Source organism: Podarcis bocagei, assembly GCF_964188305.1.
Source record: "Podarcis bocagei genome assembly, chromosome: 1".
Taxonomy (NCBI): Eukaryota; Metazoa; Chordata; class Lepidosauria; order Squamata; family Lacertidae; genus Podarcis; species Podarcis bocagei.
Genome location: NC_138125.1, coordinates 141,215,667 through 141,242,270, shown reverse-complemented (window position 1 = coordinate 141,242,270; position 26,604 = coordinate 141,215,667). Strand labels below are relative to the sequence as shown.

At 44.1% G+C, this 26,604-nt stretch overlaps 1 protein-coding gene across 1 annotated transcript in view; it reads left to right on the top strand.

Moving 5' to 3' along the window:
- CPS1 (carbamoyl-phosphate synthase 1) overlaps window positions 1-26,604 on the top strand; it is a 149,621-nt gene that overhangs the window by 47,798 nt on the left and 75,219 nt on the right. The window contains exons 12-19 of the mRNA XM_081190213.1: window positions 3,543-3,638; window positions 6,457-6,646; window positions 7,954-8,111; window positions 11,130-11,258; window positions 14,900-15,044; window positions 18,120-18,330; window positions 18,720-18,918; window positions 25,682-25,858. Coding sequence (XP_081046339.1) covers window positions 3,543-3,638; window positions 6,457-6,646; window positions 7,954-8,111; window positions 11,130-11,258; window positions 14,900-15,044; window positions 18,120-18,330; window positions 18,720-18,918; window positions 25,682-25,858 — 1,305 coding nt within the window. The remainder of the gene's footprint in view (window positions 1-3,542; window positions 3,639-6,456; window positions 6,647-7,953; window positions 8,112-11,129; window positions 11,259-14,899; window positions 15,045-18,119; window positions 18,331-18,719; window positions 18,919-25,681; window positions 25,859-26,604) is intronic.

The following is a 26,604-nucleotide window of genomic DNA, read 5'->3' as shown; positions in this document are numbered from 1 at the left end:
AGATGAGGAAGTGAGGCAGAGATGGAGTGACTTGCCCCAAATAACCAGTGAGCCTGTGGAGGAGGAGTGGTTTGAATCCAAAGCCCACTGCTAGCATATTCTTGAGAAGCTGAATGTTGTGGGTCCTTATATGCTGTTAGCTGTAAATAAAACTTGGCTGGTTCCAGTTTTAGATTACACTCCCCCCATATGACTCTATATCCTCCCACAAAGCATCTGGGTGCAGAACAAATAATACAACACAAGAACTATGATCAGCCATATTGAAGCACACTTGCCTGTAAGTTAATGTGGCAATAAACAAATGAGTTGCACATTTTGCACAGTCATTCTAGCTTGCTACCAAATAAAGCTGAAATAGAATTGCGTTTCAGTTTATTTAAAACTCTAAGACCGTTAACTTGTATAACAAAAAAACTAACAAAAAAACTTATTGCTCACAACTTTTATGACACCAAATTTCCTTCTCTCAAGTGGTTCTGCTTCTTGGGATAAATATAGTGGGCTGTCAAGCCATTCAATTCTCCTGCACCTTAGGCCTAGGGCTACTTAGACCTGGGGATACTGGTCCCTGGTCTTACCTCTCTTTCTGTTGATTCCAGGCTCATATTCTGCCCCATACACGAAAGGGCAGTCTCCAGGCATTGCCAGGAATTTTTGTTTGAATCAGTGTGAAATGCAAATGTAAAACTCATACTGGTCAGAATGCTAATTTTCATTACAAATGTCTCTGCATTTATTTTGCAGTAACAGCAATTGGGCATTCATATAAACAGCATGAGAGTCTCAAAGGTTATCGAAAATTCCTAATATGTATTGCATTGCTGGATTTTCTATAAAGTTCCTCCTTTTTGTGGCAAAGTTATTCCTTCCTTCGGAAAGCTGAATTTAATGCAAAGACAACTTCAGAGTCAACTCATTGCACAAACCAGTGTGTGCAGTATAGGACTGGCTCAGTCTTATATTGAGTTGCTGTGTTAGAATCCTTTGTTCTAAATATTTGAATTTTTGCTTTAATACAAAGGACAGGATATTGTAGTTTTGAGCAGAAAGGAGGTGTGACAGTTTCCATGAAGCTGTTCTTTAGTTTTTCCAGAGAAAGGGCTGAGAATGTGTTGGATTTGGATTCGTAAATAGACCCTGTTACCCAGGATTGCCCATAAGACATGTATAGGAAGTGTCATTGGCTTGGATTTCTCATGGATGAATGAAAGGGAGACAGGAAATGGTTGCCAAAGCAACAGCTGAAGGGAAACATATTGGGGAAAGACAGAATTGTGTGTGTGTGTTAAGGGTGGATTTTGATCCCCTGCAATTTCTACTTTTGAGGTAGAAACCAAAACTTGAAAATATTTAGCTCAGCATCAGTATGATGCAGGAAGGTAAGCAAACAGGAGACCAATACATTTATTTCAGGAGGAACATGAATATGATGACATTGATGTCTTAGCAAATTTATATCCTGGCTTTCTGTAAAAGTACACAAGGCAGCTGGCATTGAAAATGAATCAGTACACTTAAAACCAAGCAACAGATTTAAAAGCAGGAAAACGAACGTGGGGTGATGAAGCAGGCGGGGTGCGGATCCTGATCATGTGTAATGTGTATCAATAACCATTAGCATTTTCTAAACTCATATGCATGGAAGTTGAGATGCAGTGCCAAAGGAAAAAAAGAGGTACTTTCCCCTAGATACAGAATCATAAAATCATAGAATCCTAGAGTTGGAAGAGACCACAAGGGCCATCGAGTCCAACCCCCTGCCAAGCAGGAAACACCATATGTCAGCACTCCTGACATATGGTTGTCAAGCCTCTGCTTAAAGACCTCCAAAGTAGGAGACTCCACCACACTCCTTGGCAGAAAATTCCACTGTCGAACAGCTCTTACTGTCAGGAAGTTCTTCCTAATGTTTCGGTGGAATCTTCTTTCTTGTAGTTTGGATCCACTGCTCCGTGTCCGCTTCTCTGGAGCAGCAGAAAACAACCTTTCTCCCTCCTCTATGTGACATCCTTTTATATATTTGAACATGGCTATCATATCACCCCTTAACCTCCTCTTCTCCAGGCTAAACATGCCCAGCTCCCTTAGCCGTTCCTCATAAGGCATCGTTTCCAGGCCTTTGACCATTTTGGTTGCCCTCCTCTGGACACGTTCCAGTTTGTCAGTGTCCTTCTTGAATTGTGGTGCCCAGAACTGGACACAGTACTCCAGGTGAGGTCTGACCAGAGCAGAATACAGTGGCACTATTACTTCCCTTGATCTAGATGCTATACTCCTATTGATGCAGCCCAGGATTGCATTGGCTTTTTTAGCTGCCGCGTCACACTGTTGGCTCATGTCAAGTTTGTGGTCAACCAAGACTCCTAGATCCTTTTCACATGTACTGCTCTCAAGCCAGGTGTCCCCCATCTTGTATTTGTGCCTCTCATTTTTTTTGCCCAAGTGCAATACTTTACATTTCTCCCTGTTAAAATTCATCTTGTTTGTTTTGGCCCAGTTCTCTAATCTGTCAAGGTTGTTTTGAAGTGTGATCCTGTCGTCTGGGGTGTTAGCCACCCCTCCCAGTTTGGTGTCATCTGCAAATTTGTTATGCTTCAGGAACAACTCATGCAGAGACATGGATGGGGCTCTGGAACTAGGTTTTGCCCCTGGGTAGAGAGTAGCCCATTAAAGAAAACCTCAAAATGTCTGGGTATGCAAAAATCTTATTTGAGGTTTTTAATCTCATCCATGACGTGGGTGGCACTATGGTCTAAACCACTGAGCCTAGGGCTTGCCGATCGGAAGGTTGGCGGTTCGAATCCCCGCAACGGGGTGAGCTCCCATTGCTCGGTCCCTGCTCCTGCCAACCTAGCAGTTCGAAAGCATGCCAGTGCAAGTACATCAATAGGTACCACTCCGGCGGGAAGGTAAATGGCGTTTCCGTGCGCTTCTCTGGTTCGCCAGAAGCGGCTTAGTCATGCTGGCCACATGATCCGGAAAAACTGTCTGTGGACAAACGTCGGCTCCCTCGGCCAGTAAAGTAAGATGAGCATCGCAACCCCAGAGTCATTTGTGACTGGACTTAACTGTCAGGGGTCCTTTGCCTTTTTAATCCTATCCATGATAAGACGCTGGGGATGAGCACATGAGCCCCTCCCCTCATTTCCATCCCATCACCATGTTGGAGGAGTGCCTTCTGCTGCAGGAAGCCTTTATGCTTGTGCAGACTGAGGTTCCCTGCATGATTTAGGATCCTTGATTTAGAACTTCTCCATGGAGCATCCTCACTCCATGGAGAAGTTCAGCCCCCAAGTCAAGGAGGGCTGTAGTAAATCAGCCGTAATGCAAGGGAAGAGCTGGGGGTGAGGGAGTACTCTGCCATTGTCCCTCACTTGCGACCAAAGGTTCCCAACCCCTGTAGTAGGAGAACAGTAGGCCCTTTGTCGTCTTGGAAAACATCTTGGAAAAAGAACAGGTGAGGACCCAGCTTTCTTGTGAGATGGGGGCCAACAGTGCATGTGCTGATATAGCTCTACTGACCTATTGCTTGTCTTCAGGTTTCCAAAGTTCTAATCCTGGGATCTGGCGGTTTGTGTATCGGTCAAGCAGGAGAATTTGATTATTCTGGATCACAGGCTGTCAAGGCCATGAAGGTGAGAATGTGGGAGGCAAAGTAAAGTGTTTGTTACAAGGGTGGGGGACCTGTGTCCCTCCAGATGTGGCTGGACTCCAAATCCCATCAGCCCCAGCCAGTATGGCCAGTGCCCAAGGACGATGGGAGCTGTAGTCCAACAACATTTGGAGGGCCACAGTTTCCCCACACCTAGCTTAGCATGCTCCACATCCATCCTTGCTCCTTCATGTAGTAGTTATGTAATTATTTGCTCTGCCTTGTTTACATTTTTGATAGCATATGGAAATATAGGCAGAACTGGCTGCATTATTCAGTGAGCATAAAAACTCTGTTTATCATTCCTGTGAACAGGTTGTGATCAAATTCTGTTATTAATATGTGCGCAATGAAATAAGTTCACATAAATGGTTGTGCAAAAGAAATGGCAGCCTTGCTGATTTATTGTAGAAAAAGCATTCATTATTTGTCATGTATAACTTGGTATCAAGTTCTGTCTGTTTCCTGGTTGGGAGACCAAGATAGGTTTAAAATGACAGATCACTGGTACTTGTGTGAACCAGATCACAACACATCATATGTGTTAAAATAATTGAGGCATCCTGGGTTTATGTATATCCTCCCAATATACTGTTAGTCACGCAGGCGACCTGACATTGTTTTTGGTTTTTTTTGCAAAAAGTGTAAATGGGAACATTTCTGAGGCAGTAAGAGGCTTTGAAAGAGGCCTTAAATTATTCACAAAACACTTTGTCTGGATATATGTCTGTAGCTGACATATATATAGGGTTTCTATAGTAAATGGAACTGGGTGGGGGGCTTCCAATGCACTCCTATACATGTTTACTCAGAAGTAAGCTCCATTGGGTTAAATTGATTTACTCCCTGTCCCAGGTAAGTGAGCATAGGATTGCAGCCTAAGAAATCTTGTCCAATAACTCACATGTTACAGCTGTTTCTTAAGTTTTCTTTTGCAACATGGAGGTTAAAATAGCAATAGAACCTTATGAGGTAAGAGAACAAAATGTATTCATTCATTCATTCATTCATTCATTCATTCATTCATTCTTAGAGAGACAGAGCATTTACATGGTTCCTAATCATGAAAATAAAGAAGCATTCATTCTTTCTGTCCTGAGAAAAGATGAATTGACTTTTCCCAGCCAAAGTTTTTATGACATTTCCCAGCCAAAGTTTGTATGTCCCATTGATTTCACATGTTTTAATTCACTTCCATTGAAATAAATGACACTTAAGGTTTGTTTCTGTAAAACACTGAATTCTCCAAGCAAAATTCTTTAACATTTATGACCATGCTGCTGTTTGGCTGTCCCAGAAAGGAGACCACCCATTCCCCTGGAGTTGTCAAACAGATTCATTGTGCTTTTCTGCAGCCTGGATGTAGACTGCAGTCAGCCTGTGAGGAAGCTCTGCTGGCTTGTGATACTGTTTGGAAAAATCAAATTATCAGAGAAATGAATTGGAGGCACTTTCCCTATACAAAGATCATCTTGATTTCTAAAGAAAAGCATTTCTTCTCAAACTGACACTCTCCTGTTCTCTGCTTCGCTTGCCCTCTGCTTTCACATTTAAGAAAAGTTACATTTCCCAGTAAATCTTGCTAGCTTGACCTTCCTGGGCTCACCAGCAGCCGGTCTCTTGATCTTGCTGCTAATCAGCCATTCCAGAAGCGACACTTGCTCTTGGTGACCTTGCCTCTGGCAACGTGATTTACAACAGCATGTGAAGCCAAGGCAGTTTGTGCGAGTGTAGCACTGCAAGACGTGCCTAAGTGTTCACATCATTATTCGCCTTCCATTGTGTTGATGCAAGACTAGCCTTAAGCTGCTGTTTATTAGGCAGCTCGACACCATGAATGATTAACATGAGGCCAAACGTAAATAGGCAACATATGAGAGCAAGTGTTAATTCACAAGGACAGCCATGGGAAGAATGAAAAGCAGAAATATATTGAAGTAGCACATGCATTTAAAACACTCCCATAGAGTGGTAGCGTGTGCTGGTGTCCTGCTTGCAGAACTCGTGTGGTGGTTGCAGATTTGCAGCTGGAATAATGCACATTAGACCACGGTCCTGGGTGATAGCAGGCCACAAATTTATTTGCTTATACAGCAGGTATGCATGACAATAGTCGGGCAAGAATCAGATCATTCCACTCCGACCTTGCTGTTGGAATGGAATTCCGTTTGATGGCAGGCACCATTGAGAGTTGGCCAGTGTTGGATCCCTGTATGATGCAGGCCAAGCATCCGGGATCCCACTGGGCAACTGGGAGAGGGGTTTAGGCAAGGCTGGGCCACACCTGAGCTAGGGATGTGCCTTGCCCGTATCCTCCCCTAGAGCCCTTTTGCCTCCCTTCTGCTTTGATCCTTCCCAATGCCATTTCTGTCACAAGAGAAGCTGCCCAAATCCCAGCAACTCCACCTACTGCTACAACCAAACTAAGGCCAGAGCATAGGTCACCAAGCCAGGCTTTGCCCATGTTGGATAGGTGCACACCATCCAGTTGAAAGAGGCCCATCCTAATCAATCTAATCTAATCAATGCCAGAATCGCTCTTCCACCGGAGGTGCAGCTTGAAACACTTCATCCCTGCCTGGAGAGCCAGAATGTTTGTGCCCATGGATGGTGGCTGAGTTGATTTGTCCACAGCACTGACCTTGTAAGCTGTTCCTCCCAGTGCATGGTGTTGTGCTCACAAATCTACACACACTTCTGGTCTGCAATAGTTAAAAAAATTACCAGCACTAGGTTGTTCCTGTGAGATGTGAATGTAGCTCTTGAATGAATAGTTACTGTGTTTTTAAATTTTTTTCTAGGAAGAAAATGTGAAAACAGTCCTGATGAACCCCAATATTGCCTCAGTTCAGACCAATGAGGTTGGCCTAAAGCAAGCTGATAGAGTTTACTTTCTCCCCATCACCCCACAGTTTGTTACAGAGGTCATCAAAGCAGAACGGCCAGATGGCTTAATTCTTGGTATGGGTGGCCAGACCGCTCTCAACTGCGGTAAGTTTGTTGTGGGAATGCATTTCTCTCTTCTTACCATGGAAAGCTATCTTCATGAACTTAGCATGCTGGAAACTAAGTGAAATGTAGTCATCTTTTATATAAATAAGGACAATTATTATAGCAAATGAACTATGGTCCTATCTTCTATTTGGGTTTTTTAAATGTAAGAATATGCATGGTTTCAAGATTTGCAGAATGTTTCATGAGGTAAATTGAAAAGCCAAGGTATTTACCAAGTTTCAAGCTGCAGTTGTCATTGTGTGTGTGTGTGTGTGTGTGTGTGTGTGAGAGAGAGAGAGAGAGAGAGAGAGAGAGAGAGAGAGAGAGAGACATTTGCTTGCTTAACAGTACCATGCTATGATAACTCCTCCAGGCTACACAGTCAGATATGTACAGAACACAGATGTCTCTCTATCCTGCACACATACATGCCTGCAGATGAGGTAAATTCAGACCAGGAGGCTTTTTAGAGGCAATGATTTTAGACACATTAAGAAGGAAAGTGGCCTTACCACTTTTAGCTCTTTGAACCAACAACTTACAGACAATTGTGACTAGAGCTAATACACAATACTGAGATACTGAGTCATTGTAACAGCAGATTGTAATCTTATTGGTCAATTCCTCGCCTTCAAATGTTGCATCTTGAACTTTGTCACAGTTTTTGCATCAGAATCATAGAATCATAGAGTTGGAAGCAACTCAAGGGCCATCTAGTTCAACCCCCTGCAATGCAGAGTACATTACACCAGAAAAATCATAATCAGCCTCTTTGGTTTGAAATGAGGGATAATATCTTCTAGATTTGGGGAAGGATGGTGTCAGTCAATATGATATCCAGATATAACCCACATTTTTCATTTTAGAAATTCACTGACAAAGTCCCACAAAAGCAAACAAGAAATAATAGCAGCAGAACATGCTAAAAGCTGTGAGGAGTTCTGGCCTTCAAGGAAACATCTCTGAGCATGCTCAAAAGAGGTGTATGATTTTGATAGGCTGCTAGACATGGCAGTGCTGTTCTCCAAGCAGTCTTCCCTAATCTGGTCTGAGGCGCCTGGGTTGCCTGCATTACATCAGAGAGAGTAGAAACTTGCCCAGCAGGGGTTGAAAAACTGGCAGTCCTCCTAATATTCAAATGTCAGACAAATGGTTTTTCTGCCCAGAGAGACATGTGAAGGTCCTTTCTGTCAAAGTTACTCTTTTGGGTTGGAACTGACTGAGTGGTGCAGACAGCTGATTGACAGACATCTTCCTAGAGAGCAGTTGTATAATACTGACCATGCCATTCATTCTCTGTGCAGGAGTGGAACTGTTCAAACGTGGCATTCTGCAGGAATATGGTGTGAAGGTCCTTGGAACTTCAGTTGAATCTATCATGGCCACAGAGGACAGGCAGATGTTTTTGGACAAACTGAATGAAATCAATGAGAAGATTGCACCCAGCTTTGCTGTAGAATCGGTACATCAGCTGAGTTCAAATATACTTGGTTGCATCTTGAAACAGTTGAAACAGAGAGATGGAGGATGTTGTTGTCCTAATTTCAGCCTAGCGCTACCTGTTCAGGGTTTCCACAAATGCATGTGAGACAGGCAGGAGAAATCAGCAGTAGGGACAGAACTTCAAGGAAGGGAATATAGAACAACCCATTGACAGGCAGGTCTATGCTATATTAGCACATGCCCCCTTTTCCCTAGAGAAACATCAGAGCCTTCCCCTCCTCTCTGCCATTCATTCCCTCTCTCTCTTGCTTCACACGGTCTTTGCATCTGCATCCCAGCCTTTGCACATATATTGTGAGTCTGAAAAGATCCCTTCCTCAACATAATTGTAGAAACTTTGAAGGTATCAGTCATATCAGTCCTCTTTGCCAAAAGATAGGGTCACCCAGCCCACAACCCCATTTACAGATTTAGTCTACACCAACCTTCACCAGCTGGCTAGGGGCGATGAGACTTGTAGTCTAATACTTTGGAGGACTCCAAGTTAGTGAAGGCTGGTTTGCACAAGTCTGAATGTGTTGTGTTGCAAGCAGAGAAGGTGCATGGGCAGAGGTACCAGGACAAATATCCTATTTCCACAGGAAATAGCTCAAGTGAGTAAGCACAGAATTTCCAACAGAGATGGAGCCTCAGAAGGTATGCAATTCAGAGGGACTGAGATGCAAAAGATCAGTGCTTGTTTCTTAGAGTGATACACTGAGATGGTGGTCTTGTTTGCATCTATTGCTAAGCCAAACCAGACCATAGCTAAGCATGAAGAAGCACTGGGACACAGTTAAAAGATGGCAGTCGCATTGCTCCTTCCCCACTGGCTGCACTAAACCATTGCAAGGGAGCAGGGAAGAAAGGAAGTGGCGGCTGTTTTCTCCCTGCACCAGTAGGCCTTCTTCCTCCTCATGCTTCACCATGGTTTGGTTTACATGCTGACCAGCCCAGTGAGTAAGTCAATAACCGGAGTCACTTGATTAAGAAAGCAACTTCAAGTTCCTTTTAAAAATTGTCTTACATGAATATTAGTGCAGAATAGCTTTTAGCTCAATGGGATCCATAAAGTAATATGGTAATAATTAATAGGTCTATAGAGTGTGCATTTTGATGAGCGTTGAAAATTTTGGCTGTGAATTTTGGCCAGATGGATTTGAAAGAATTGGCCACCTCTGCAGTCCATACCTCAAAATATTTCTCTCCTTACACACCAGCTGGCATCAGAAAGCTAAAACAATTCTTTTCAGTGCCTTAATATATGGAACAGGTTCATTGTACAGTCACCCTTTGTGTCTGCGGTGTTACCAGAAAAAGGGGACTGGCACATAGAGAGCTTTTCTGAAACACTTAATTACTAAAAAGAAAAGAAAAAGACTTAAGTCTAAACCTGATTTTGATTTGTGGTGATTTCTCATTTCTACAGCTCTTCCCAACCGCTGCTAGTGATAATTTACAGGTGAACATATCAGAGTTGAAAAACTGATCATAGAATCATAGAATCATAGAATCATAGAGTTGGAAGAGACCACAAGGGCCATCGAGTCCAACCCCCTGCCAAGCAGGAAACACCATCAGAGCACTCCTGACATATGGTTGTCAAGCCTCTGCTTAAAGACCTCCAAAGTAGGAGACTCCACCACACTCCTTGGCAGCAAATTCCACTGTCGAACAGCTCTTACTGTCAGGAAGTTCTTCCTAATGTTTCGGTGGAATCTTCTTTCTTGTAGTTTGGATCCATTGCTCCGTGTCCGCTTCTCTGGAGCAGCAGAAAACAACCTTTCTCCCTCCTCTATGTGACATCCTTTTATATATTTGAACATGGCTATCATATCACCCCTTAACCTCCTCTTCTCCAGGCTAAACATGCCCAGCTCCCTTAGCCGTTCCTCATAAGGCATCGTTTCCAGGCCTTTGACCATTTTGGTTGCCCTCTTCTGGACACGTTCCAGTTTGTCAGTATCCTTCTTGAATTGTGGTGCCCAGAACTGGACACAGTACTCCAGGTGAGGTCTGACCAGAGCAGAATACAGTGGCACTATTACTTCCCTTGATCTAGATGCTATACTCCTATTGATGAGGCCCAGAATTGCATTGGCTTTTTTAGCTGCCGCGTCACACTGTTGGCTCATGTCAAGTTTGTGGTCAACCAAGACTCCTAGATCCTTTTCACATGTACTGTTCTCAAGCCAGGTGTCACCCATCTTGTATTTGTGCCTCTCATTTTTTTGGCCCAAGTGCAATACTTTACATTTCTCCCTGTTAAAGTTCATCTTGTTTGTTTTGGCCCAGTTTTCTAATCTGTCAAGGTCGTTTTGAAGTGTGATCCTGTCCTCTGGGGTGTTAGCCACCCCTCCCAGTTTGGTGTCATCTGCAAATTTGATCAGGATGCCCTTGAGTCCATCATCCAAGTCGTTGATAAAGATGTTGAATAAGACCGGGCCCAAGACAGAACCCTGTGGCACCCCACTAGTCACTCTTCTCCAGGATGAAGAGGAACCATTGATGAGCACCCTTTGGGTTCGGTCAGTCAGCCAGTTACAAATCCACTGAGTGGTAGCATAGTTACAAATCCACTGAGTGGTAGCATAGTCAAGACCGCAAGACTTGCAAGACTTGCAGTCGCCTTCGCCCTTTAGTTCTGCAGAAGCCGGATTCCTTGGGTTGGTGAGGAGGGGTTGTAGTCAAAGCCACATCTTTACTATAGATTAAATGTTTAGCCGTCATTCTCTCTCCTCAGGAAATATTGGGAACTGAGCTGTGTGTGTGTGTGTGTTTGTATGTTTGGGACAGGATTCTTTCATCACCCTCAACAAAAATGTAATTCCCAGGATTTTTTTTGAGGAAGCCAACCTACCTTGTATATGCTCCACAGAACATTGAGCACAGTCCTGACCAGGATTCTGTCTGTGTCACATTGTGTTGTAATGTAGACAATACTGACAGGTCTTCATGATTGTTTTGGTCTTTGCTACCTGTTCTTCTTTTATTATAGACAGATGATGCTTTGGAAGCAGCAGAAAAGATTGGCTACCCAGTCATGATACGCTCTGCTTATGCCTTGGGTGGACTAGGATCAGGGTTATGTCATGACAAGGAGCAACTGCTGAATCTCAGTACCAAGGTATTACTGTGGGAGTTGTGTCAACATCTGCGGCCCACAAGGGGAGCCATTCCCTGGGGGTGGGAAAATCCAAGCAGGGAAGAGGTGCAGGTCTTGGTGGATGGGGAGGCAAGACAGTAGAACCTTTAGGCCAAGTCCAGAGTCAGCTGGTTTGGTCAATGTGCTGTGGGCATGACAGACAAGACAACTTAACCATTATGGCCTCATGTCAGCAAAGCAGTAACTTGAAATACTGTATTGCTCTAGCACTAGCCTGTTGCTTACTGGGGGCTGAAATAATCCTGCGTAAAGATGGGTGTCCCAGACCTCCTCAGAGCTGCTCAGTCCCCAGGCTCTTGGTTGAAGAGGCTGCCCCGTGGGATGTTGTTTTTTTAACAGTAACTTTTTTATTCAGGAAAAATACAATGCCCCTCCCCATAAATAGGAAAATATATCTGAAATTTAATACTGAAAACAAAAACATAAAGTTTGCAATTATTCTAAAATAAAATAAACAAAGATACCGGTAATCACTGAATAAACGTATCTGCTGGTTTTCTAAAGTAATTTGTAGAAAAACAGGTTGTTAGCAATGCAACATCACATATCATTTTAATCCAGTCTGGTCTACCCCCAGCATGCTGTTATAGACCATTTAACCACCATTAGCAAATTCAGCACCAAATGGAGACTGTCCATTTCCATATTGTCTTGTAAAGGACCCCATGATTTTTCTTGGGGGGTGGGGGTGGTATCAGCAGGCAATCAATATACAGAGATTTTGCAAATCTTAACTAGAATTTATTTCCAGTATTCCTGAATGATAGGGCAAGACCATAAAATATCCAGATGGTCTGGAACTTCAACTGAATTAATAACACTATTGATTAATAACACTGTTCTTGAGATATGTTATTTGCTGGGGCTGTAAGATCTTCTGCTGCCTCTGGGACCAGTGAAGGTTGGATCCTCTGAGATGAGGGAATATATGGGGGAGGGGAATATATTGGTGTCTGAGGATGTGAGCAAGGAAACCTTCTCAGCAGCAGGTGATGGCTGTAGTATTGTTGCCCCTTTTCTCCCTTCATCTTCCATCTGTGAAAATCTTTGTGTCAATGGCAGAAATCCTCCATGGAGGGGAACTCTACTATCCTTAATATCTCATCACTATGCTGGTGTAAAGTTTACGGGTCCTGAACCATGACACAACCTGACTGCCGGTGCAGCGAATAGTAAAAGCTGATATTTGTGGTGTCATTGCTTCTATTCCATCCATCTGGGTCTCGGATCCAGAGGCCATTGGTCTGAACTTTAATCTGGCCACAGCTGGGCTGGAATATGCAGGGCATGTTCCAAAACAAAAAATAGGAGCCTTCTAACCCCTATTTAGGGAGGTGAAAAATTATGTTACTACTGCAATAGCAGACTATTCTAAATAATTGCTGCCGAGTGTTTCCTGTTCCTTGCCACAGTATTGACAATACTGCCTGCTTTTCCTCTCTCGTAATTTATTTATTCTAGACATTTGCATCTCGTTCTTCAGTGAACAAGTCTCCTAGAACAGCTTACATAAAAAATAGTAGTCAAAAAACAGCAAAGCAGATCAGCTGGTCGTAGTGAAATGAAGCATCACAGCAAAGAACTGTAAAAGGTTTTCTTAAGCATAAAATCCTACTTAATGGTTAAAAGCCCTGGGCATTTTTTTTAAATTAAGTTAGAGCTGAAAAGAAAATACAGATGGTGCAAGATGGGTTGGTGGGATGGAGTGCTGCAACTGAAAAGACCCCGTCTAGTCACCACGTCACGGACACAGACACTGGAGCTTGTAGAGGGGCAGGCGAAAGAGAAAAAAGGGTCATGTAAAATTTCAACAGCATGAAATGCTTAATGAACATAGAAAGCAAATATATTTTGCTTCTGGATTCAGGAAGGAAAGCACAGCATAGCATCTAGCTCACCAAGAAACACCCCCAAACTATCTTATCAATAAAACTACCCAGTCTTAGCCAAGTCAACAGCATATGAAGATGACACTGTTTCAAGATTCTACAGCCTGTGGCTTTTTCTCTTCTAAGAGGGAAGAAAAAACCTCCTGAGGCTCTTTAATGTTCCATCTTCATGTCGCTTCCTCTGGAGTTTGGTAATGTGAATGATTAAAGTGAGATTGTCAGAAATGGACCTTAATTTGTGGAAATAGTTCAGTGACTTGGGTCAAAGAGATATACAATAGTGTAAATTTTATTCTGTTTTCGAAAGATAAGTCAGGGAGGGAGAAAATGGAGCATGGTTCAGTGCTGCCTTGAACTGAGAGATAGCAATGCCCCAAGAGTAGGACAGAATAAAGCACAAAAGTGGCCAGCTGGAGACTGGAGACTGGGCAGTAAGGTGAGGCTTTGTCTTCAGCACCTGGTCTCCAGAGGTATCCTGTCCATGAATAGTGAGGCTCTATTTAGCTCTTACGCCTGGTTGCTCACAATAAAGACCGCACCTCCCTGATTTTTTCACCTCTTGTTTAAAGCACATCTACGTTAGTAGCTATCTCCATATCTTGCAGGAGTGAATTTTAATTTCCAAATTTACTTTCAGGTTTCTAATGCTGTGCCTGAAAAACAGAGAGCAATGCTGAGCTTAACAAAATCCAGCAGACGCAGCTTAACGTCTGTTCTCAGAATCTTCTTTTTAGGATGGTATATGTTGCTTTTGCTTCACTGATATCAGTGGATCTCTTGTGGACATATGGCCAATTATCACTTTAATAGGAAGCAATTATGCTCTTTACTTAGCCAGTGTGCTATATAGCCATATGTTCCATAAAAAAATCTAAATTTAGGATCCAATAATGCAAGGGACAGAAATCCCCCACACACACCATATGTATCACAGTCTTCCTCCGCTCCCCACTTGGCTATTACTTTCCCAGTGTCCCTTAAAATTTCCTCTCCATCATAATGAGATAGCAAATGATGACTAATATATGCTTGGTAATTATTTTAGTAGAGTAGTTGGTTCACTTGTTTAGGCCATAAATTATTGCACAATTACCATTTTGGAAAAATGACAAACACAGATGCACATTAATTTCTCATTAAAACAATCCACTACATCAGTTTCAACACATTTATGCTGTACACATGCTGCCGCAAAAGCAAAAGTAGCAACTTTTCCTATGACATCGCACTCCAAATTAGCAAGAGAAAATTCAGCTCTTTGCTGAGTTGATCAAGGAGTAATAGTCTCTTCAAGTTGTACCTCTTCTCCTTTGCAATGAAACAGCTCAGCAGACATTGGGGAGGGTGTCCTTTATAATGTCCGTCTACAAATATAATCTTATGAAATTTCTCTTAAATCAGCCATTCAGAATGACCAATGGCATCTGCTTGAAGACCTTATTGGAGGAGGTCAGGGTATTCCTAATACTGAACCAAGTAATATTTATTAAATCACTTTCATAACATTTACACAAGGGGATGATTTTACTCTTTTAAGCAGAAACAAATCTTTTTGCACTGACAATTTTTTACTTTGTCTTTAATTGTCACTATGGCAGGAACTACTATTATACCAGCAAAATACTGCTGTACAAATATCAGTCTCCTGATAGTTCAGCATACACACTTAACAAACATTTCCTTTTTAAAATCTGTCATCCTGTAATAATCAAGGCATTTGCAATGACCAATCAAATTCTTGTGGAGAAATCTGTGGCAGGATGGAAAGAAATTGAGTATGAAGTTGTGAGAGATGCAGCTGACAACTGTATCACCGTCTGCAATATGGAAAATGTCGATGCAATGGGAGTCCATACAGGTAGGTTCACCATTTTCCTTGAACTAAATACTTTTTGGGGGGATTGTTTGATGCAATCATAGAGCTGTAGAGTTATGTGGGACCAAGGGGTCCACCCCCCTGCTCAAAGGGAGGTATTCACACCATTGCCTCCAGCCAACACAGTTCAGTTACAATGCATCAGAAGTTAAGAGAAGTTGCAGTCAGAGTCCAGATGATTTATGCAACTGAGCCAGTCATAGTAAGGTCATTGTATAAAGTAGTCCCATCACGACACTCCTGCTAATAAGTTCTTATGATGACCCCATGCATTATGTGACTATGTGAAGTTGGGTCTGGTATGCTCAGGGGCGGAGTGTGGGGGTGCCAGCGGAGCTGTGGCCCTGGGTGCACAATTTTGAGGGGCACAAGCCAGTGGTCCCCGTGCAAATACCGTATTTTTTGCACCATAACACTCACTTTTTTCCTCCTAGAAAGTAAGGGGAAATGTCTGTGCGTGTTATGGAGGGAATGCCTACGGGTGGCATGCCTACGGATTTCCTCCTCTAAAAACTATGTGCGTGTTATGGTCGGGTGCGTGTTATAGAGCGAAAAATACGGTAAATTAAAGACCAACTGATAGTCTAACCCTGTGCACATTTACTCAGAAGAAGGTTTCATTGAGTTCAATGGGACTTAAAAGGTAAAGGTAAAGGTACCCCTGCCCGTACGGGCCAGTCTTGCCAGACTCTAGGGTTGTGCACTCATCTCACTCTATAGGCCAGGAGCCAGCGCTGTCCGCAGACACTTCTGGGTCACGTGGCCAGCGTGAAAAGCTGCATCTGGCGAGCCAGCGCAGCACACGGAACGCCGTTTACCTTCCCGCTGGTAAGCGGTCCCTATTTATCTACTTGCACCCGGAGGTGCTTTCGAACTGCTAGGTGGGCAGGCGCTGGGACCGAACGACGGGAGCGCACCCCGCTGCGGGGATTCGAACCGCCGACCATGCGATCAGCAAGTCCTAGGCGCTGAGGTTTTACCCACAGCGCCACCTACGTCCCTTCAATGGGACTTACTCCCATCTAAATGCACATAGGAATATGGCCTGAGTTGTTCAGGTTCCTGTGAGTTATAGGACATGTCTAATGATCCACAAGAGGTACAACATCTTGTTCAGAACTTGCAATGTGGGAGATTCCACAACCTTTATAGAGAGTGTGTATCATAGCAGAAAGTCATATTTGAGATGTTTCTGGGGTTTATAACATAAAATAACCTAGCATATCTATAAGAAATGAATTAAACGTTGGTCTGCTGCTCAAGCGCAATCGGCAGACCCTTACCAATAAAGAATGCAGCTGCTTGTGATGCACAAATGTTGGAAAATATGTGGAATTCAATATAGGCTGAAAACCATTATAGGCTTGAAAGTATGCCTGTCTTTCAAATAAGGCAAATTTCAGCATTTCTGCTTGACATTTTATTATCATATTTATCTTAGATTTAATTAAATTATATACAATGGGTAATTCAGCATGCAGTCCTAAACATACTTACCAGAGTGAAGCCTAGTGGCTTATGGATATATGGGTTGGATTGGGTTCTTGGTCTAATTACAATATATATGATCACTTATTTATAAAGCCCTTTCATGTCCTGTAATTTGTACTCTACTCACTGCAGTGGATGAGCTGTGTCTCTGTACTGTAGCATCTCCAGGTAGGGATGGAAAAGACCCCCGTCTGAAACTCTGGAGAGTCGCTGCAAGGCAGTGCCAGAGGAACCATAGAATCATAGAATCATAGAGTTGGAAGAGACCACAAGGGCCATCGAGTCCAACCCCCGCCAAGCAGGAAACACCATCAGAGCACTCCTGACATATGGTTGTCAAGCCTCTGCTTAAAGACCTCCAAAGTAGGAGACTCCACCACACTCCTGGGCAGCAAATTCCACTGTCGAACAGCTCTTACTGTCAGGAAGTTCTTCCTAATGTTTAGGTGGAATCTTCTTTCTTGCAGTTTGGATCCATTGCTCCGTGTCCGCTTCTCTGGAGCAGCAGAAAACAACCTTTCTCCCTCCTCTATGTGACATCCTTTTATATATTTGAACATGGCTATCATATCACCCCTTAACCTCCTCTTCTCCAGGCTAAACATGCCCAGCTCCCTTAGCCGTTCCTCATAAGGCATCATTTCCAGGCCTTTGACCATTTTGGTTGCCCTCCTCTGGACACGTTCCAGTTTGTCAGTGTCCTTCTTGAACTGTGGTGCCCAGAACTGGACACAGTACTCCAGGTGAGGTCTGACCAGAGCAGAATACAGTGGCACTATTACTTCCCTTGATCTAGATGCTATACTCCTATTGATGAGGCCCAGAATTGCATTGGCTTTTTTAGCTGCCGCGTCACACTGTTGGCTCATGTCAAGTTTGTGGTCAACCAAGACTCCTAGATCCTTTTCACATGTACTGCTCTCAAGCCAGGTGCCACCCATCTTGTATTTGTGCCTCTCATATTTTTTTTGCCCAAGTGCAATACTTTACATTTCTCCCTGTTAAAGTTCATCTTGTTTGTTTTGGCCCAGTTCTCTAATCTGTCAAGGTCGTTTTGAAGTGTGATCCTGTCCTCTGGGGTGTTAGCCACCCCTCCCAGTTTGGTGTCATCTGCAAATTTGATCAGGATGCCCTTGAGTCCCTCATCCAAGTCGTTGATAAAGATGTTGAATAAGACCGGGCCCAAGACAGAACCCTGTGGCACTCCACTAGTCACTCTTCTCCAGGATGAAGAGGAACCATTGATGAGCACTCTTTGGGTTCGGTCAGTCAGCCAGTTACAAATCCACTGAGTGGTAGCATAGTCAAGACCACATTTTACCAGCTTCTTTACAAGAATATCATGGGGCACCTTGTCAAATGCCTTGCTGAAATCAAGGTAGGCTACATCTGCTGCGTTCCCTTCATCTACCAGGCTTGTAATTCTGTCAAAAAACGAGATCAGGTTAGTCTGACATGACTTATTTTTCAGAAATCCATGCTGACTAATTGGTTTGTCTCAGCACAAGACAGCTTCCTGTGCTGCTATAACTTGAGACCATTGACATTTTTTGCTTTGACTTGCAGGTGATTCTATAGTAGTGGCTCCCAGCCAGACACTCTCAAATGAAGAGTTGCAGATGTTACGGGAATCGACCATCAAGGTTGTCCGCCACTTGAACATTGTAGGGGAGTGTAACATTCAGTATGCCTTGCATCCTGCCTCTCTGGAGTACTGCATAATTGAAGTGAATGCTAGGCTTTCTAGAAGCTCTGCTTTGGCATCTAAGGCCACAGGGTAAGGCAAGAAACAGTCCTGGGAGAAGAGCTAAACTGGGTGCGTGATGCAAGGGAAACATTTGGAAATATAAAAAGTTGTTGGTTAGATAAGCCCAAAAGCTCTTCTTCAGAGAATACCTTGTAAAGTATAAATCCTATCCTAAAATAAAAGTAACAGGGCCCAGCCCATCATTTTATAGCTGTGCTGTGCTCACATGTTAAGCCACAGGACGCGGTGGAATGGGGATCCTTTCTCAGTCAGCTCTACACCACTTCTGTACCGTATGAATGACTGATGGCTTCCTAATGTCTCTTCAGGGCAGGCTTCCAGAGGATTAAGCATGTTCTCAGGATTTGCAGGTTTTCCTTTGCCAGTTTGAAAATGTCTCACTTTGCTCTTGATGCTAGGTACCCTTTGGCATTTATTGCTGCCAAAATAGCTCTTGGGATCCCCTTACTAGAAATTGAGAATGCAGTATCAGGAAAGACAACGGCCTGCTTTGAGCCGAGCCTGGACTACATAGTAACCAAGGTGCCCCGCTGGGACCTCGACCGCTTTCAGGGTGCTTCCCGCCAGATCGGTAGCTCCATGAAGAGTGTGGGTGAGGTAAGTCTGAGGATTATCCCCCCCCCTAAAAAAATGCCCTTAAACCCATAAACGATTCAGTCTACATGTACTGGGATGATGAAGTTGATTATCATACTTTGCATTTATATTGCACTTCAGAGCATTTCCCTTACATCTTCCTGTTGCAAAGTAGTCAGTATTATTCTCACCATATTTTTGACAGGGGACTGAGGCTCAGGGAGAGTGGCATGCCTAAGGCCACCTAGGGAGCTCAAGGCAGAGGTAAGGTAAGGTTGGGGTTTCCTGATTCATAGCTCAGCTTCTTTGCCACTATACCCCGCCAATACTACCAATACCTTTTATATGCATCGCACCATCTGCATTGTATGTATGTTATCCCTCCAAAGAATCTGCTGAGGGTAATGAGAATTATCTTCCAGAGATCTATGGATAGTCCCTTCTAAGAGCTGCCTTTCCCAGATTCTCTAGGAATAAGGTTTTAGCATATACAGTGGTACCTCAGGTTACATACGCTTCAGGTTACATACGCTTCAGGTTACATAGACACTCCGCTAACCCAGAAATAGTGCTTCAGGTTAAGAACTTTGCTTCAGGGTGAGAACAGAAATCGGGCTCCAGCGGCGCGGCAACAGCGGGAGGCCCCATTAGCTAAAGTGGTGCTTCAGGTTAAGAACAGTTTCAGGTTACGTACGGATCTCCGGAACGAATTAAGTACTTAACCTGAGGTACCACTGTAATATAGATATGCTTTTGAATTATGGTGCTGGAGGAGACTCTTGAGAGTCCCATGAACCGCAAGAAGATCAAACCGATCCATTCTGAAAGAAATCAGCCTTGAGTGCTCACTGGAAGGACAGATCCTGAAGCTGAGGCTCCAAGACTTTGGCCACCTCATGAGAAGAGAAGACTCCTTGGAAAAGACCCTGATGTTGGGAAAGATGGAGGGCACAAGGAGAAGGGGACGACAGAGGACGAGATGGTTGGACAGTGTTCTTGAAGATACCAGCATGAGTTTGACCAAACTGCAGGAGGCAGTGGAAGAGAGAAGTGTCTGGCGTGCTCTGGTCCAGGGGGTCACGAAGAGTCGAACACGACTAAATGACTAAACAACAACAATAGATATTGTGTCAAATAGTACCTTTGAGCATCTGTAGTTCTGTTTCTACTGTGTTGTTAACGCATGGTAGAAAGCAGAAGAGAAATGATAGTTTATACAGTTGCATCAATTTTGGGGGAAAGCCAGTTTAAGCTTTATGTATAGAACTGTGATAGAACTGTATAGAACTGGTTCTGTCATGGCGTATGGTGAGATGGCCGAGACAGGAGAAGGAATGTCTCTTATGGTCTCTTTCACCCTGGATGCTACATAAGCATCTTAAAATCTTAGGGCATGTACAGTGTCTAATTTCAGTGCAAAGGACAGTGCACCTACAGGAAAACTACATTTCCCAGGATAACCAGCACCTGCTGCAATTCTCCTCAGCACCCCAGATGGCAATATAGCCTTCTGCTGCTGCAACCACGGCAATCAGGCCATGCAAGAGAGAGGAGGAAGCAGTGGGGATGAAAGGCATTCCCAGGCTGCACGGTGCTCTTGGTAATGCCATTAGGAATTGGACTCAGAATAAACCAAGCCATTTTTGACTCTTTTTGGGACATTGCTTGGCTTGTTACGCCTAGTTCCTAAGTGAATTTGGGTGGAAGTCCTGAGCTAACCATATACCAGCTTTCTGTCTCTTTATGAAATTTGTTGATTTTAATACCCCTCCTGAGCGAGTCAGTGAGGCGCAGGTTTCTGCATATATATTCTCCTTTTAAATTACTGTTTACAGCTGTGAGATGCATGCATAGGGAATGCTCTAAATATTAATAACTGAACTGAAAAATCAAAAGCTGGCATCTGCAGTTCTCTGTAATACATCAAGTTGCATTTCCACAGACAATTTTTCTTTTGGAATTAATAGGATAATTTTGGACAGGTCTTTGTATTATAAAGGTGGTGAAAAAGAGCCTGACATTTAAAATCTTAATTTAAGACTGTCTGGAACAGTATTGACACCTTCATCTCCTAAATTTCAAGAGGAATGGAATGAGGCAAAATGGGTAAATCATGCAGCTAATTAGCTAATTACCCATCAGCTACCCAAAGTACAATAATTAACAATATATTTGCTGCTTGTCTTGCTTTTTTCAAAATGTTTTCCAAATATCTCTTTGGCTAAATTATTTTGACACCTGAGACTGTATTCAGAGCATCAGTTATTTCTCCTCCTCTTTCTTTCCTCCCTCTGTAGCAGATTATAATCTTTATCATTCCTTTATTTATTTATAAGTTTATCTTATTTAACAATTTTTTTATACTGTTTGATTAAAAGAAACCCACTAAATATTTAAAAAGAAAAGCAATTTCTCTAAGCAGTTATGGAACTCTTGAATAATTGTTTATCCTAAAAATCACTATTTTGATCATTGTTGGGTTTCAAAACCTAAGGTTTGTAGCCATCTAAGCTATATTTTGGGTTGACCCGTGGAAATTAATGATCCTAAATTACCCACATCCATTCATTTTAATGGATCTTCTGTGAGTATAACTTAGTTGGCGACGGGCCAGAGGCATGCGTATCGCGTGTGAGATGTTGTGTGAGCGACTTGTGTCGTGCGCGCGCGTGCACAACGTCATGTGAGCCCCTTTCCAACAACAACAACAATTTATTATTTCTACCCCGCCCATCTGGCTGGGTTTCCTCAGCCACTCTAGGTGGCTTCCAACTAAATATTAAAAACAATACAGCATCAAACATTAAAAACTTCCCTAAACAGGGCCGCCTTCAGTTGTCTTTTAAAAGTAAAATAGTCACTTATTGCCTTGACATCTGCTAGGAGGGCATTCTACAGGGCAGGTGCCACTACTGAGAAGGCCCTCTGCCTGGTTCCTTGTAACTTGGCCTCTCGCAGGGAGGGAACCGCCAGAAGGCCCTCGGCACTGGACCTCAGTGTCCGGGCAGAACAATGGAGGTGGAGACACTCCTTCAGGTTTACTGGGCTGAGGCCATTTAGAGCTTTAAAGGTCAGCACCAACACTTTGAATTGTGCTCGGAAGCATACTGGGAACCAATGTATGTCTTTCAGGACCGGTGTTATACGGTCTCGACGGCCGATCCCAGTCACCAGTCTAGCTGCCGCATTCTGGATTAATTGCAGTTTCCGAGTCACCTTCAAATGTAGAGCTCGTTGCAGTACAGTGGTACCTCGCAAGATGAATGCCTCGGAAGATGAAAAACTCGCAAGACGAAAGAGTTTTTTGTTTTTTGAGGTGCTTCGTAAGACTTATTTCCCTATGGGCTTGCTTCGCAAGACGAAACGTCTTGCGAGTTTGTTTCCTTTGGAAGTGGGAACTGGGCTGGCAGGGAGCGAGGGAGGGAGCGACCTACTTTTTCCAGAGGGATCCTCTTCTGGAGAGGGCACAGAGGAGGCAGGTGGGCTGGGATCCAGCGGATCTGGCTGGGTCTCTGTGCCGCCGCCGCCTCTGCCTCTGCCTCTCTCTTTCTCTCCCCCTCCCCACGTGGCTGCTCCATTTTGCCCTAAGTGCGCGAAGGCAGGAGGAGGGGGACCAAGGAGGAGGAGGCATCCACTGTCCTTGGGCTGCCGCGAAGGCGCCTTTGCGGGGGTGGGAAGAAGCCGGGAGCAGCTGCCGAGACTGTGGGGAGCCCGGCGGCGTGGCGCAAGGTAACGGGGGGAGCAAGGGAGAGTCTGCGCTGGGCGCTTCGTGCGTCCGCCCTCGGTTCCTGGGCTCGAACTTCCTTTGGCACCTCGTGGAGAGAGAGGGAGAGGAGCGGGCTGGGGCTTTGATGTGGGACGCGGTTTGGCCGAGCGAAGATGCGGCAAGGCTTGGCGAAAGAGGAAGGGGGGCTGTTTCCGTGGGGAGGTGGGAGGGGGTGTCTTTGCCTCTTCCCGGCAACAGATCCTCCAGGCTGGGGAAACTCCTCCTGCTGGGGAGCGACCCGCTTTGTGCTTTGCCCGCTATCCCATTATAATACAGTACCAGGGTGCACCTGTGCTTCGCAAGACGGAAAAATCTGCAAGACGAAGAAACTCGCAGAACGGATTAATTTCGTCTTGCGAGGCACCACTGTAGTTCAAGTGGGAGATAACCAGAGCATGCACCACTCTGGCAAGACAGATTGAGGGGGCCAGAGATACGTCGGCCCCCTAAGTTGATGTGCCTAGGTATGGATTCAAAAAGAGAGTGGTTTCACAAGCTTATTTATTTATTTAATAGGTTTATATCTGCTTTTTTAGAAACCTCCACAAAGCAGCTTAGAACTGTATCTAAAATCGCAATATTACAAAGATAAAAACTCATCCCATAATTAATCTATCTAGAAAACCCAAGAAAACAACAGTAAAACCCAAGGGGCTCACAATACACACGCACGCACGCATGCACGCACGCACGCACACACACACATATATATATACACTTCTTTCTCATAAGCTCAAACCGCTTTACAGTGGATTAAATGTCACTTAAAAGAGGTTTCAACTCTAAAAACAAAAAGTTAACAAATCTATTCAAGCAGCATCATCTGGCTTCTTTTCCTACCATAGCTGTGGTTGCCAGTTCCTGAAAGACAAATTTTTGATGCGTTGTTAGCAGTGGAGGCTGTTCCATAGTGGAAATGGGGGAACTGCCCAACCAGTCTTGATTCCTCCAAGCTTACCTGCCTGCTGCAATGCCCAGGATTGAGCTAGCCAGGGCCCACATGGCTATTCTGGTTCAAATGCTATGGAAAAATAGAGCTGAGTGTCATCAGCATCCCCAAATGTCCTAAGGACCACTTTCAGCAGCTTCATATAGATATCAAATAGCTTTGGAAATAAAGGCGTGCCCTGCAGCAGCCCAAAGCATAACCACCAGAGGACCTAAAAAGCACTTTTCTAGTGTTTGTCTCTGAACTTGGCCATGTGGATAGGATCCGACCCACTGTAGCACAATGCCCTCAGTTGGTGTCCCACAGAGCCGGTCCAGGAGGGTACCATGGCCAATGATATTGAAAGCAACAGAGAGGCTGAAGAGCAGGAGCAAGGTCACACTCCCCTTGGCCTGCTCTCCCTGGGGCAACCAAGGGTCAGGGCGCCTGGCGTGGCGTGTGGGCCCTGCGCCCAGGGGCGGGGCAGGACGCTCCGCATGGCCTCTGAGGAGTCTGCCTGCCTCCTCCCACTCAGCCGCCCTACAGCTGAGGGGGAGGCAGCAGGCGGACCGTTTGGGCAGCGCCTAAGGAGAGATGTGTGACTCGGGCGTGCTGCAGGCCCCGCGGTGAGTGCCGCCTGGCATTTTGTCACCCCCCTCAGTGGTGATACCCGAGACGGTCTCCCCGTGCCGCACCCCCTTCCTCCGCCCCTGCCAAGGGTGACCTAGTCCCATGCCCCAGATAGAACCCAGATCGGAATGGAGTTGGGCAGACTGTACCATCCACGATCTGGACTCTTTTTTGGTCCTCCATTTTATTACAGCTCTCTTACAGCTGCAGTAAGATGGATCCATGTTAAGGCTTAATGAACATTTAAATAAACCTAAAATAATGCTTTCTAGGAACAGAAAAAGCTCACTGTTGCTTTCCAGTAAGGTTGAATTTTGATCAAGTGTCACTGGTGGAATCTACACACACATAAAAAAAACACTGTGAAAATGCTTTTTAAAAAAATATTTTGAAAAATACGTTGAATTTTGTATAGCTCATTGTGGTCATATAGTGTCACATTTGTATACTGCACTTTACAACACATTTATAACGTTTTATTTGCAGCTGTGTAGATGAGTCAACTGAATATGCAAAAAAATTTTTAGCATTATCAACAATACATCTCCAGAAAATTTTAGGAAACAGACAGATTTTGCTGATATATGCATGGTTCCACTGATGTATAAGATTTTTGTTGCGGCGAGCTCCTTTTTAGCTTTAGGGGTCAGGGAATGTACAGTTGAGGATTAAAAAGCAAGGCAATTTATGCATAGTCTGCTGTGATTTTAATTATTTCAGTATTGGTTTTTTTTTAATGCTTGGATTGTTTCATTGGGGTTTGTAAGCTGCCTCAACCAGAGAATGAGTAAGGATATGTATAATTGAATGAATACAGCATGCAACATGCAGAAGAGACAGGAGTACAGTTGACAGTGGAGCTGCCCCTTTGTGCGTGGAAGTGTTTCGTTTATACATTAAACAGTGATCTACTTTTTAAAGCGTGTGTAGGGAACCTTTGGCCCTCCAGATGTCCCTGAACTACAACTCCCATCAATCTTGGACATTGACCCTTGCTTGCTGGCGGCTTATGGGAGTTGTGGTTCAGCAACATCTGGAGGCCCAAATTCCTCACACCTGTTTTAGAGCAAGGGTGGGTAATCTGTGGCCCTCCAGATGTTGTTGGAGTCCAACTCCCATCTGCCCCAGCCACTGCGGCCAACAGTCTGCTTGATGGGGGTTGTAGTTTAGCAGCATCTGGAGAGCTGCAGGTTCCCCCATTCCTGTGACAAAAGGTAGACGTTCCATGGCTCCCTCTTGTGGCAGCTTTACATCCTGCTGTGGTCTCCTGTTGCACAGATTTCTTCTGTGCTCTGAACTCTTTTCCATGGAAGTTTCAGCCTGATGTTTTTCCTTATGGCATTCTTGTAGCGGGAGCCCAAATGGTCCTCTTCTTGCCTTGATGGAGGAGTCTGGGAAATTCTGGGGCAGAGAGATGGCATCTTCTGAGCAGACTAGTCAAATGAGTTTCCTTACTGCAGGTTATGGCTATTGGGCGAACGTTCGAAGAGAGCTTTCAGAAGGCCTTAAGGATGTGCCACCCCTCCGTTGATGGCTTCGCAGCAAGTCTGCCAGTGAACCAAGAGTGGCCGGCCAACATGAACCTCAGGAAAGAGCTGGCTGAAGCCTCCAGCACACGGGTGTTTGCTATGGCCAAGGTATTGTTGTAGAAAGATTGGATCTCATCTGCCCTGTAGACACTCCCCCCCCATCCTTACCCATGATTGGTGATTTTGCAGTGATCAGCTTACCTGATTATTACCAGCCAGTTTTTCTCATCAAATTGCAAATTAAGAAGAGAGATCAGCACTTGGTCCTTCCATGCCATGTGGGCCTTAAGTTTGGGGTGGTGGATAATAAGTACTGTTGGAGCAAAAATAGAAGTGCCTGGTGAGCCCTCGGACAAAATTACCTTGAAATTCTCTGTGGTGACATATCCCACCACATTGTTCTCTAATTTGCTGTGTAAGAAAGAGGGTCATTGCCATAAGTAGTCATTGTGGCAGCCTTACATGAAATCTTCCCTATTAAGAGGTAGGATCTAATTGCTAATTTTCCATCACAGAAACATGAATTGGCAATCATTTCTCTCAGATTCCCTACTTTATTGCACAGGTATTTTTCTGGTCTCATTCCTAATATTCTTCAGTATGAGAAGGGTAGGTATTGATTATTCTAGAATACATAATTATATAAATCAGTATCTTAGTTCAATAATAATAATAATAATAATAATAATAATAATAATAATAATAATAACAACAACCTTTCTTCACTTGTTAAAATATAGTTCAGACAGCTGGCAGTGTGCTGGTCAGTAGTCCCTAAACATTGTTCTGACACCTGGAGCATGAACAATCTATCCCTATTAGTGCAAACCCTCATTAAGTCATGTTGCAGGTCC